At 41.5% G+C, this 11492-nt stretch overlaps 1 protein-coding gene and 1 long non-coding RNA gene across 4 annotated transcripts; both read right to left on the reverse strand.

Moving 5' to 3' along the window:
- Positions 1-708: 708 nt before the first annotated feature.
- LOC139549775 (uncharacterized) lies at positions 709-2830 on the reverse strand. Its single transcript, XR_011669932.1, has 4 exons — positions 2701-2830; positions 2501-2604; positions 2154-2378; positions 709-1711 (listed from the first exon to the last, which is right to left on the reverse strand). It is a non-coding gene; the product is annotated as an uncharacterized lncRNA (long non-coding RNA).
- A 422-nt stretch (positions 2831-3252) lies between these two features.
- On the reverse strand, positions 3253-7075 carry LOC139548812 (uncharacterized). 3 transcript variants are annotated; one of them, XM_071358668.1, is made up of 11 exons: positions 6928-7075; positions 6469-6653; positions 6109-6283; positions 5589-5684; positions 4648-4725; positions 4411-4437; positions 4042-4290; positions 3856-3903; positions 3651-3764; positions 3531-3560; positions 3259-3434 (listed from the first exon to the last, which is right to left on the reverse strand). In XM_071358668.1, exons 1-11 carry the CDS (start codon positions 6995-6997, stop codon positions 3379-3381), a joined length of 1128 nt encoding a protein of 375 aa, XP_071214769.1. In that variant the 5' UTR covers positions 6998-7075; the 3' UTR covers positions 3259-3378. The 3 variants fall into 3 exon arrangements, with proteins under 3 accessions (XP_071214767.1, XP_071214769.1, XP_071214768.1); XM_071358666.1 differs by having other exon boundaries at positions 3253-3560; XM_071358667.1 differs by having other exon boundaries at positions 3259-3560; positions 4657-4725.
- Positions 7076-11492: the final 4417 nt, after the last annotated feature.

An 11492-nucleotide genomic window follows, 5' to 3' on the forward strand; every position in this document is an offset into this window, starting at 1 on the left:
GATTGTTACAATGAGCCAATTTTGTAAGTCTTTTATTACAGTAAATGTACAGATAAGAGATGTTCAGGGGCTGAGTCACTGGCTTACTGGTGCTCTTCCATGCCGTCCCTAGGAGGGGTGAGTCACTTGAGTGGGTTGAGTCACTGACGTGATCTTCCTGTCTGGGTTGGCGCCCCCCCTTGGGTTGTGCCGTGGCGGAGATCTTTGTGAGCTATACTCGGCCTTGTCTCAGGATGGTAAGTTGGTGGTTGAAGTTATCCCTCTAGTGGGGCTGTGCTTTGGCAAAGTGGGTGGGGTTATATCTGGAGTATTTTTCCTGTCTTATCCGGTGTCCTGTGTGAATTTAAGAATGCTCTCTCTCTCTCTCTCTCTCTCTCTCTCTCTCTCTCTCTCTCTCTCTCTCTCTCTCTCTCTCTCTCTCTCTCTCTCTCTCTCTCTCTCTCTCTCTCTCTCTCTCTCTCTCTCTCTCTCTCTCTCTCTCTCTCTCTCTCTCTCTCTCTCTCTCTCTCTCTCTCTCTCTCTCTCTCTTTCTCTCTCTCTCTCTCTCTTTCTCTCTCTCTGAGGACCTGAGCCCTAGGACCATGCCTCATGACTACCTGGCCTGATGACTCCTTACTGTCCCCAGTCCACCTGGCCGTGGTTCCTCTCTGGGTTTCTTCCTAGGTTCTGGCCTTTCTAGGGAGTTTTTCCTAGCCACGTGCTTCTACACCTGCATTGCTTGCTGTTTGGGGTTTTAGGCTGGGTTTCTGTACAGCACTTTGAGATATCAGCTGATGTAAGAAGGGCTTTATAAATACATTTGATTTGATTTGATTCAGAACCATGGACAGCATCTTGGTAGACCCTCTGCACCTCATTGGAAGCATGGGGGAGCTCCCTAGTCTCCAGCACTACAAATCAGTCAAACATAAATACATCAATAAAACAAGAGTAACTGTGTCCCAAATTATTTACACCCGAAGAATGACAGGTCCACCAGAGACAATGATGTGCTACAGATCACTCTTCCTATGCTGTTCTCTCAGCACTCCCATTCACCTCCTCCCTAGGGAGAATAGACTTGGGACTTATTGATAAGACATGAATCCAGAGAATGGACCTATTCCAAAGCTGTTTGGTAAACACTTCACTCATATGATAAATTATTCTGTTACAGGGCATTGAGCAGCCTTTTCCTTTGCAGACTTCTGTATCATAATGAAAGTCTACCTGGGTAGACTAGGATAGTGTTATTAATTGGCTGACATAAGTGTCCACAATAAGTTCCTTATTTTCACTGTAAACAGGAGCATTCAAGCCTCTGTGCCCAGAAAGTGGTGACGAATACCGCCCAGTTACTGAAAAGTATCTAATCATTTTCACACAATGCAATTTGAGTTGTATATGAGTTAACAGGCACTCAGACTTTGTAAACTCATGGAATTTCACAAAGGAGAATGGCCTGACTACAAACCAATTGTAATGTGATGGATACTTAACTTCCTTACTGCGGACCACTGGCAGAAACACAGTCCTGTGGCTGTCACCACTGTAGGGACACCTGACAATGGAAACAAGAAGTCCTGAACCCAGTAGTTTACCATTGAAAAATAAGTCAATAGGGATTGATCATCTGTGAACAATTGCAATTGGCTTGTAGTTGTTGGTTTCGGTAGTAAACATGTAAGAGCACACAGTCACTGGCGCGTCCCATCGGTGAGAGTGGAAGTACCTGTAAGAGGATATTAATATTTTAAATGTTGAATAAATGAATGTGACAAAATTTAGTCTAGACGTACTCTACATTTGAGAGTACACTATAAGGAGCATGATGACACCAGAATGTTGGTTCACAGATCATAGGGGCTTACAGGAGGCATGTAAAGGTCTAAAAAGGGCCTAAAATTGCCACTTTCATCATGATTTTCTAAGAAATTGTTTGTGTGATACAAATGTAAAAAGGCATGTCAAACATTTTCCTACCAATTAACTTTCTGTGAGAATTGCAAGAACAATCTGAGATACCAAAAATATTATCAGCCTACGCTGGTGTGGAATAGGCCAATAGATTATTTTTTATCAACAATCTGAAAGTAGGCCCAAGGAAAATAATCAATTTGACCTGATAGGGAAAGAGATCTGATAGAGAAATAGACCATCAATATGTTACACACCTGTGATTGAGCACCACAGTAGGTGAATGGAAAGCGAAAGGTAACAAAGTGGTCAGCCCTGGTTTTGGACTTGCAGTTCTGGCTGTGGCTGGAGGGGATCTGGACTGTGTCCAGGTTCAGAGGGGGGAAAGTGGCATTCTGGAAGATGGTGATGAGAAACCTTGTCCTTGTCGCAGTGCCCAGGAGAACTTCTCAATGGTGGATTGTCAACCTTGCTGATTTCCTCTGAAGGGAATGTTTACAGACTGCTGATAACTGATATAATCTCACACTATAATGCTACTGAATACATTCTTTCCACAATGCAACTTTTGTATTATATAACATTAAGGCAAAGATTTTGTTACCTTTCAGGATGCATTTTACAGATGAGAGGCACTCTCTTGGTGATCTCAATTTGGCCCTCTTCTAGCATAGCCTTGATGACCACTGTCAAGCTGGCAATATCTCCCTGGCACATTAGAATACAAGCAAGGTTAACGTCAGCCTTTATGTGCTACAGCAAAAAAAGAAAGAGATTGAATATTAGCGGAAATAATTAGCCTACTTGTCTTTTGACGAGACAGCCATAATAGGGAACAGAAAAGACAATGAACCGGTCTGTCTCTCCCATGAGATACTGGCACTGAAGAGCAATATCTATTGGCCTGTAGTGTCCACCATTTTCATCTGTGTGAATTTGAATACACAGGACATTATCAATTAGCCAAAACCACACATATAACCAATGATATTGCCATTTGATTGATCAGGATTGAATACATAAGTTACTTACCTTGGACATAAATGTTAAACGGAAAATGGATGAATTGCTCTTTAGGAATGTAGAGAGACATTTACCCATTATGACCACTCACAGTGTCATTTATGTCTTTTTAAAGTGCGGTTGAAAGTATGGATTATATCCCTCTCGCTCCGCGCAGATTCGAGTAACAATAACAAATGATCTCTGATGTTCAGCAAACAGTGGATATTGGGCCTGGGTGACCATCCACTGGTGGGGTGACACAGCTGGGGGTCGTTAGGGTTAATTGCCTTGATTAGAGCCTTTCTGATTCACATTGGATGATTCATTGGTGCATGAAAGAATCTCAAACCATTGAAGCAAAAATTATTTCACTTTATTTCATATTTGTTTCACTTTCAAGACAATGTCATGTACTTTATAAAAATAAAATAAAAAATGAGACCAAGGTGTTGAGACCCAGTATCCTCGTCATCCCCATCATTTGTTGATTTGGTCTGTACTCTTGTTGTAGATAGGATTTTTATATTCACATTCTGGGAGAGAGCGCGAGAGAGAGGGAGTAGTCTCAATGTAAGATAAGTTATAAGGATTATGATTATACAGTATGTTGTGAGGGGACAAAAACGTACTCTCCTTGGGTTTCTTTCTCCAAAAGCTTCCTGCAATGAGAAGGAGACAAGGCATTGATAACAAAATGCTAGAGTGCATATTGATTTGTATCAGAGATTACTGTAAAGCATGTAAAGCACCTCTTTGGCGGTTGTCCATTTGGAATCTTCCCTCCTGGTTGGTCTCTGCCTCGTTTGCTCTTTGGTGGATGTCGATCTGAGCTCTGGCTTGCTCATTGATCTCTGCTTGGTTTGCTGTCAGAGTTCACGACAAGTCAATGTAATTCATAAAAGGATCACTGCAAGCTGATACTGTAAATTGCTCATTGAAAAGCTCTGACTTTACCATAGTAATGCCGTCCGAGACTTGATTGGCGCAATCTGCTCATGAGTTCTGGGGAAGGAAAGTCCATTAAGTTCAGTTACTTCTGAATGCAACATGAATACCAAGCAGGATGAAAATATTGGTATCATTGAACAAGGGAAAATTATTATAGAATGTTGACTGTATGTTACATAAAGTATAGCTCACCTCTATGAAACCCTCTTCTTTTCTCACTCAAATCTCTCACTGGTTTATTTTGGTATCTAGCTGGTTCGTGCTGGTTTCTTGGTGGTTCGTGCTGGTTTCTTGGTGGTTCGTGCTGGTTTATTGGTGGTTCATGCTGAATTCCGGTTGGATCATACTGAATTGTGGTTGGATCCTGCTGAATTCTGGTTGGATTTTGCTGAATTCTGGTCGGTTCATGCTGCATTCTGGTTGGATCGTGCTCATTGTTTTCTGTTGAAAGGAGGGAAGAGAACAGTTCAAACTAGGTCCATGTAGAAAAGGAAACAACAACATTAAAATTCCATTCCAGTCCATTGACTGAAAATGGTAAATCTAAAATAATAAACGTACCATAGATAGGTCGCTCATTGCCGGCCCCTAAAGTAAGACAAAACAGATGTGAGCATCAGTCTGTAAATGCACCATGACTTTGTACTGTGGTCTTGTTTTGGTAAATATAGAATGATGTTGTAATGTTGCATAAACTTAACCACATGGATTATAAGACACTGCGTGCGTGCGTGCGTGCGTGCGTGCGCGCGTGCGTGCGTTTGTGCGTGCGTGCGTATGTAGCCTACGTGTGCTTACGTTTTTTACCTCTCTTCTGTGCCACGTCTCTCCCAACATCGTCACTACATGCAACGTCCTCAGGAGGTGTACTGGATCCTGTCATATTATACAGAATTCTACATTAATTTCATGTTTCAATCAGATTTGAAAGGGGTGCTCAAATGCCATAGAGGTAATAAAACAAGGAAAGGCACTGCTATAAGATTATCATTTGTTCAGGCGTTATGTCTTTATTGAAAGTACAAGTACATCACATTTCACAAACATATTAGGCTACTTTGAAATATTCCACAGCTTAATGCCACATATTGGGTGGCATTAAGATATGCATGTAGGCCTGTTTAAACTGTGCAATGTACATCTTTTTAGTAGGATATGTAGCTACATAACTGACATGGTGTCACGTCTGCTCCCGCTCTTCCCCCCTGGGGCTCGAGGGCGCCAGGCTGCCCTGCATCACGCACTCCTGCCATCATCAATTACGCACACCTGTCTTCCCTCGTCACACGCATCAGCGATATTGGATTCACCTGGACTCACTCATCACCTGTTTATTACCTCTCCTATATTTGTCAGTTCCCCTGCTCTGTTCCCTGCTGATGCATTACTTGTTTTTGTCTTTGTTACCCTTGTGCTGACGCTGTTCCTGTCTCCTTCCATGTCCGTTCCTTAGTAAATGTTTGATTCCCCGTACCTGCTTCGTCTCTCCAGCGTCAATTCATGTGACACATGGAAGCAGCTTGCAAAGTTGCCCAATCAGCATCATAACATTTACATCAGAAAGAAAGGATGCTGCTTAATGCTCAAAGGAAGATTCAAATTAGCCTGAATAACTGTCAATGTACTCAGTGTAGCATACTCTATACTGTGCAGTATGCCATGCTAGCTGCTTCATCAATATCATTCCAGTACTGAAGTAAGACTGAGGGAGTCAGAAAGAGGAACATGGAGGTGCTCACGTGTCCATTTCACCCAGCAGAAACAGCCACTCAGGAGCACTATGAGGACGGCCACACCACCGACGCTGAAAAACAACACTTGCAGATCTGTACTGTCTGAAGAGAGGAAGAGGTGGTTTTATTTAAATGTGCCTTACAGGAAACATTAAGCAAGAGGGCTGCTTGGTTGAACCTGACCAGAAATAGGTTGGCCTTCACATAAAGTGATTGTGTAAGGAAAAACCGACCACATGCGGTGTATACAGAGTGCATCTCTGCAGTTTGCATACACTGTATGAAGTCTGCACCAATTATTTTGACTCATTACTGGTGACTTGAAAGGGTCCTAGACTTTCGGATACAACAGTATAAGAGATTATTGTTCTAATCTAACAATAAACTGACTTTCTCTTGATACAAATATTTGGTTGAGGTCACAAGAAAAATCAAACCTACAACTCAGGTATTGTTACAAGCACCATTCTCCAACCAACTGAGCCACTGGAACAATATACTACTGTAGATACTAGCATAGTGTTACCTTGATCAAGTTCCTCAACTTCCACTCGATGGCACTGGTCATGACTCTGTAGCTCACAGCAGTAGGAACCCAGGTCTGAGGCCTGAAGGGCATCGATGCTGATGGAGAAGTTCCCCAGACCTCCCTGATTGAGGAAAGCCTTCACTCTGCCCTGTCTAGGGTCCAGAAAGTCCACCTGATAATAATACATTCGTATTTTATTTACATATTATTTGAAGAGCGCTTTTCATTACATGCAGAAATTACAAAGCTGTACATTAAAAATAAGGTAAAAAATGCTTTTAAAAGGCTAAACTCTCAAAGCTAAAAAAGAAGGCTAGTATTGTACATGATATGCAGACAACCGAAGGAGGCAACAACCTTCCCAGAGGATGTGATGTTGACCAGGCTGGCACCAGAACCAGAGATCTGGTTCCACACCACCCATCCATGGCCAGGGCTGATGCCCAGAGAGGTAGACCCAAAGCTGCATGACAAGAGCACCGCAGAGCCCAGTGGAGCCTGGACGGTGGATGTGTTACAGGAGTCATGGCAATGTTTGTTACCTAAAGGAGGAGTTTTGGGTTTGGATGGTTATCAGGCTCATAGACAAAACGTTGCAATGTAATGGTTAAAATATACAATTCTCAGCAGCATACATACATTTTTCTATTGTAAGCTAAATATAGGGTTTGAAAAATCACACCATTATTTTCCTGATGCACAACACATTCACGACAGGAAGCGTCTCTTCAATTTCTACTCTCCCATTCTACATCTATTCTCTCATATCTCTACATAAAATGCTATATCTATATTATCATTATCTTAAGCACTTACCCATTGAAGCAACAGAGGTATAACACAATACCCTCCAGAAAAAACAGCCATCAGTTTTGACCAAGAACATTTTCTGTATTTTAATATATGGTAGTGAGTGGTATCAGAAATGTAAGTGAAAGTATCAGGCACATACATCCAGTAGCTACTATATGAGCAAGGTAAATGGCAAACCTCTGCAACTAAGTTCAGACACAGAGGCAATCGATTAGGTCACTTCCTGTCTCAGCAGCTGTGCCTCTTTCAATTATTCCCATTTAATTTTATACATATCTGAAAACATTTAATATAGTGTTGCATTTTAACTGGTACTTGATATATTTATATGTTATAACATGTTTAACAACAGTATTACATGTTATTCACATGTTATAACAATCTCAAGTACAATCTCAAGACAGCTTTTTCTGTGATTATAAACAACTATGAAGCATATTCATGCACTAAAATAACCTGGTTTATGTGCATGACACATATAGTTAATTTAGGTTCATAAATGCTTATTTTACTGTATTCACCCCAATACTATTTGTAGCTGCAGCCAATGGAACAAAGTTCTGAGCAGTAGCACAGATGTGGTCTTCTTACTCAGAAGACCACAGTAGCTTCCTGTTGAAGGGGGCCTTCAGTTGCAAGTGATATGCAGAGGTGAACCACACTCTCTAACAAGGCCTCTGTCTGTTGGATGGATGCAGCGTGGGGTGGGTTGATAGTCAAGAGTGAGACACAAGCATATGTACTGCAGATGAACATTTGGTAGTAAGTATTTTTTTATTCTAGTTCTCATGTTAACATGTCTTTTGACAAGAAAGTAGAGGTTGTAATGAACACACCTTCAATATGAATCCCTGTGTGCTACACAATGTTGACTAGAGAAAAGTATACAAAATACATGCATACAAATTAATATTGTAAAGACTGATCATGGAAATAAAAGAGGCAGAAATTTTACTAAGATCAACCATTTATTTGTTATTATTATTATAAATGTATTTATTATTACTTGGGTCTTTTGGAGGATCTCAATTGGAAAAAGTCCATCCTCTCCTCGATTCCTCCGTCCTCCTCTCCTGCATGAACTGGAAACCGATAAGGGGTCGAGTGGTCGAGGAGTGTCAATTCGTTAGAATGCGAACAGAGTCTGCTCACCTCCTTGATTACCTACTTTGGCAGAGAATACTCAAGAGTGTATACACACCCCCTTTGAATCAGCTGCTGTTTTCTCGAAGGAGAAAAGTGCACACATTTAAAACGATACGCTACTTATCCTTTTATCTATAACATGTCTTGCATACAACTAGTTCAATTGGTTTTTGCACTTTACACATTTATTTGGGGATTCCACCCCTCTAGAAATCCTTTGCTTGATGACGCATGAGTGGAGAAGGAGAGTCATTTCATTCAAGCGCATTTGTTTTCACGTTTCACTCCGCGATTCCCTTTGACCTTTTTCAAAAGCAGGCAAGGAGAGGACAGAGGAGAGGACAGAGGAGAGGACGCGAGTCGTCGAGCAAATCCAATTGAGATTCTCTCTTCGTCTTGTCACTATAGTTTTTGTAACTATTGTGTGTGTTGTCACATAATACATTCACCATGACTACTCAAGCAACTTGCTTCCTTTTCAACAAGGAAAGACAAATCATCTGTTGACGTGACACATAACTTTGTGGTTAAAACCAAAGACTGACACTGAAGACAACCAGGAAATCGTTTCTATGTTGAATTTCTTTTCCAACCTGTTTCATGCATTGCAAATCATAAAACCTTCATAGCCATGCTACATCTGCCAACACAGTTTGAGTAGCTCATATCAGACATCTCATGCAACACCTTTCATCAATTTAAATAGAAAATGGGGAATGTTTGTCAATCTAGTTTGTTGTTTAATCTAAGTTGTTAGACATGTGCTCTCATAGTTGACCCTGGTGACAGAAAGCGACTTTGTAGAGGTACACAGAGGGCCTCTTGTCACCTTTGTTAGAGTAATGTCACTGTCTGTGGTCCAGACCGGATACAACTGAAACCCACTTTCAGTTCTGCTGGTCTGCTGGAGACAAGGGAGAGAGAGCAGTTACAGGAAACATATCAAAATATCAATTCAAGTTTAAAATGCTCCCTACAAAAACAGAACTGAAAATACACACCTACTGTTTCCACTTCATGCTAAATGTATTAAATGTCATGTATTTGTATTGTAATGATACATTGTATGTAATGTACTGCATGTCAAGCACTTTCATATGGGATCAATATCATGCCAAATGTATTGTGAACACACAGCATGTCTTTTGTATTTGTGTATCATGATCTGTACAAATAAGTAGCAATCCACAAATGTAAATCACCAATCCACAAATGTAAAATCGCCAATCCACAAATGTAAATCGCCAATCTACAAATGTAAATCACTATCCACAAATGTAAATCACCAATCCACAAATGTAAATCACAATCCACAAATGTAAATCACCAATCCACAAATGTAAATCACCGATCCACAAATGTAAATCACCAATCCACAAATGTAAATCACCAATCCACAAATGTAAATCACCAATCCACAAATGTAAATCACTATCCACAAATGTAAATCACCAATCCACAAATGTAAATCACCAATCCACAAATGTAAATCACTATCCACAAATGTAAATCACCAATCCACAAATGTAAATCACCAATCCACAAATGTAAATCACTATCCACAAATGTAAATCACCAATCCACAAATGTAAATCACCAATCCACAAATGTAAATCACTATCCACAAATGTAAATCACAATCCACAAATGTAAATCACAATCCACAAATGTAAATCACAATCCACAAATGTAAATCACCATCCACAAATGTAAATCACTATCCACAAATGTAAATCACAATCCACAAATGTAAATCACCATCCACAAATGTAAATCACCATCCACAAATGTAAATCACTATCCACAAATGTAAATCACTATCCACAAATGTAAATCACTATCCACAAATGTAAATCACTATCCACAAATGTAAATCACTATCCACAAATGTAAATCACCAATCCACAAATGTAAATCACCAATCCACAAATGTAAATCACCAATCCACAAATGTAAATCACCAATCCACAAATGTAAATCACCAATCCACAAATGTAAATCACCATCCACAAATGTAAATCACTATCCACAAATGTAAATCACTATCCACAAATGTAAATCACTATCCACAAATGTAAATCACCAATCCACAAATGTAAATCACCAATCCACAAATGTAAATCACTATCCACAAATGTAAATCACCAATCCACAAATGTAAATCACTATCCACAAATGTAAATCAATATCCACAAATGTAAATCACTATCCACAAATGTAAATCACTATCCACAAATGTAAATCACTATCCACAAATGTAAATCACCAATCCACAAATGTAAATCACCAATACACAAATGTAAATCACCAATCCACAAATGTAAATCACCAATCCACAAATGTAAATCACTAATCCACAAATGTAAATCACAATCCACAAATGTAAATCACAATCCACAAAGCTTCAGCAGTACGACTTCACAGTGGTGCACAGGGCAGTGGCACGCCACTCCAAGTCCCGTCGGCCCTGTACTGCAGACGGGTGACGCCACTGTGAGAGGGCCGTGAGAGAGAGCTGTGTGCAGTGGAGAGGGTCTGTGCCACAGTGTGTCGGGCGAGCAGGCCTGTCTGCTGTGAGCTGCAGACTGCCGCTGTGGGTGAACGGGGGCAGCAGCAGGGACAGAACACAGACCTACAGCCGGTGCAACAGTGGGTAGAGGCACAGCCAAGGCCACCATTGGAAGAGGTGGCAGCGCTCTCACTCGCGACAAAGGGTTGTGGTCAAAGTTTGAGAGACTACGGCTGGCTGATGGTGTGCTACAGCAGGCATGGAAGGAGTCAGCTACGGGAGAGGAGAGGTGGCAGGTGGTGGTCCCAAAAGCATTGCGGGAGGCTGTTCTCCAGAGTACCCATGGGGGGTGGGGACTGGACACTTTGGGGTCACAAAAACACTGCGCCGCCTCCGTCAGGGCTTTTACTGGGGGCAGCACAAGAGGGATGTGGAGGACTTTTGCCGCCGCTGTGACAACTGCACAGCGAAAAAGGGCCCTCCAGCTCCAACAGTTCCCGGTGGGGGCTCCCATGGAGAGGGTGGGAGTGGATGTAGTTGGGCCGTTCCCCACCACAAACAGTCGAAACCTCTGGGTGCTCATGGCCATGGACTATTTCACAAATGGCCTGGGACCAGGAGGCAGAGACCACTGTCGACGCCCTGACAGCAGGGATTTTCAGCAGGTTCGGTGCTGTCCATCCACAGCGACCAAGGCAAAAACTTTGAGTCCCGTGTGTTCGCCACCATGTGTGAGAGGCTGGGTATGCAAAAGACCCGCACTCCTCCTCTCCATCCTCAAAGTGATTGTGTGAACAGCCGCTGAGAAAAAAAACACTGGTTGACTTGGCAAACAAGACAAAATAGCACAGACAGACAGAAAATACAGGTATAAATACTCCGGAAATAAGTGGGGAAGATGTGCAACACCTGG

Source organism: Salvelinus alpinus, chromosome 22 (assembly GCF_045679555.1).
Source record: "Salvelinus alpinus chromosome 22, SLU_Salpinus.1, whole genome shotgun sequence".
Lineage (NCBI taxonomy): Eukaryota > Metazoa > Chordata > Actinopteri > Salmoniformes > Salmonidae > Salvelinus > Salvelinus alpinus.

Excerpts from the sequence above, each read along its gene's own strand:
- LOC139548812 (XM_071358666.1), bottom strand. The coding sequence starts at position 6,997 with ATGTTCTTGGTCAAAACTGATGGCTGTTTTTTCTGGAGGGTATTGTGT. Across the intron at positions 6,284-6,468 it reads ACATCACATCCTCTGGGAAG|GTGGACTTTCTGGACCCTAG; the intron begins GTTGTTGCCTCC and ends TATTATTATCAG. Across the intron at positions 4,291-4,410 it reads CAATGAGCGACCTATCTATG|AAAACAATGAGCACGATCCA; the intron begins GTACGTTTATTA and ends TCCTTTCAACAG.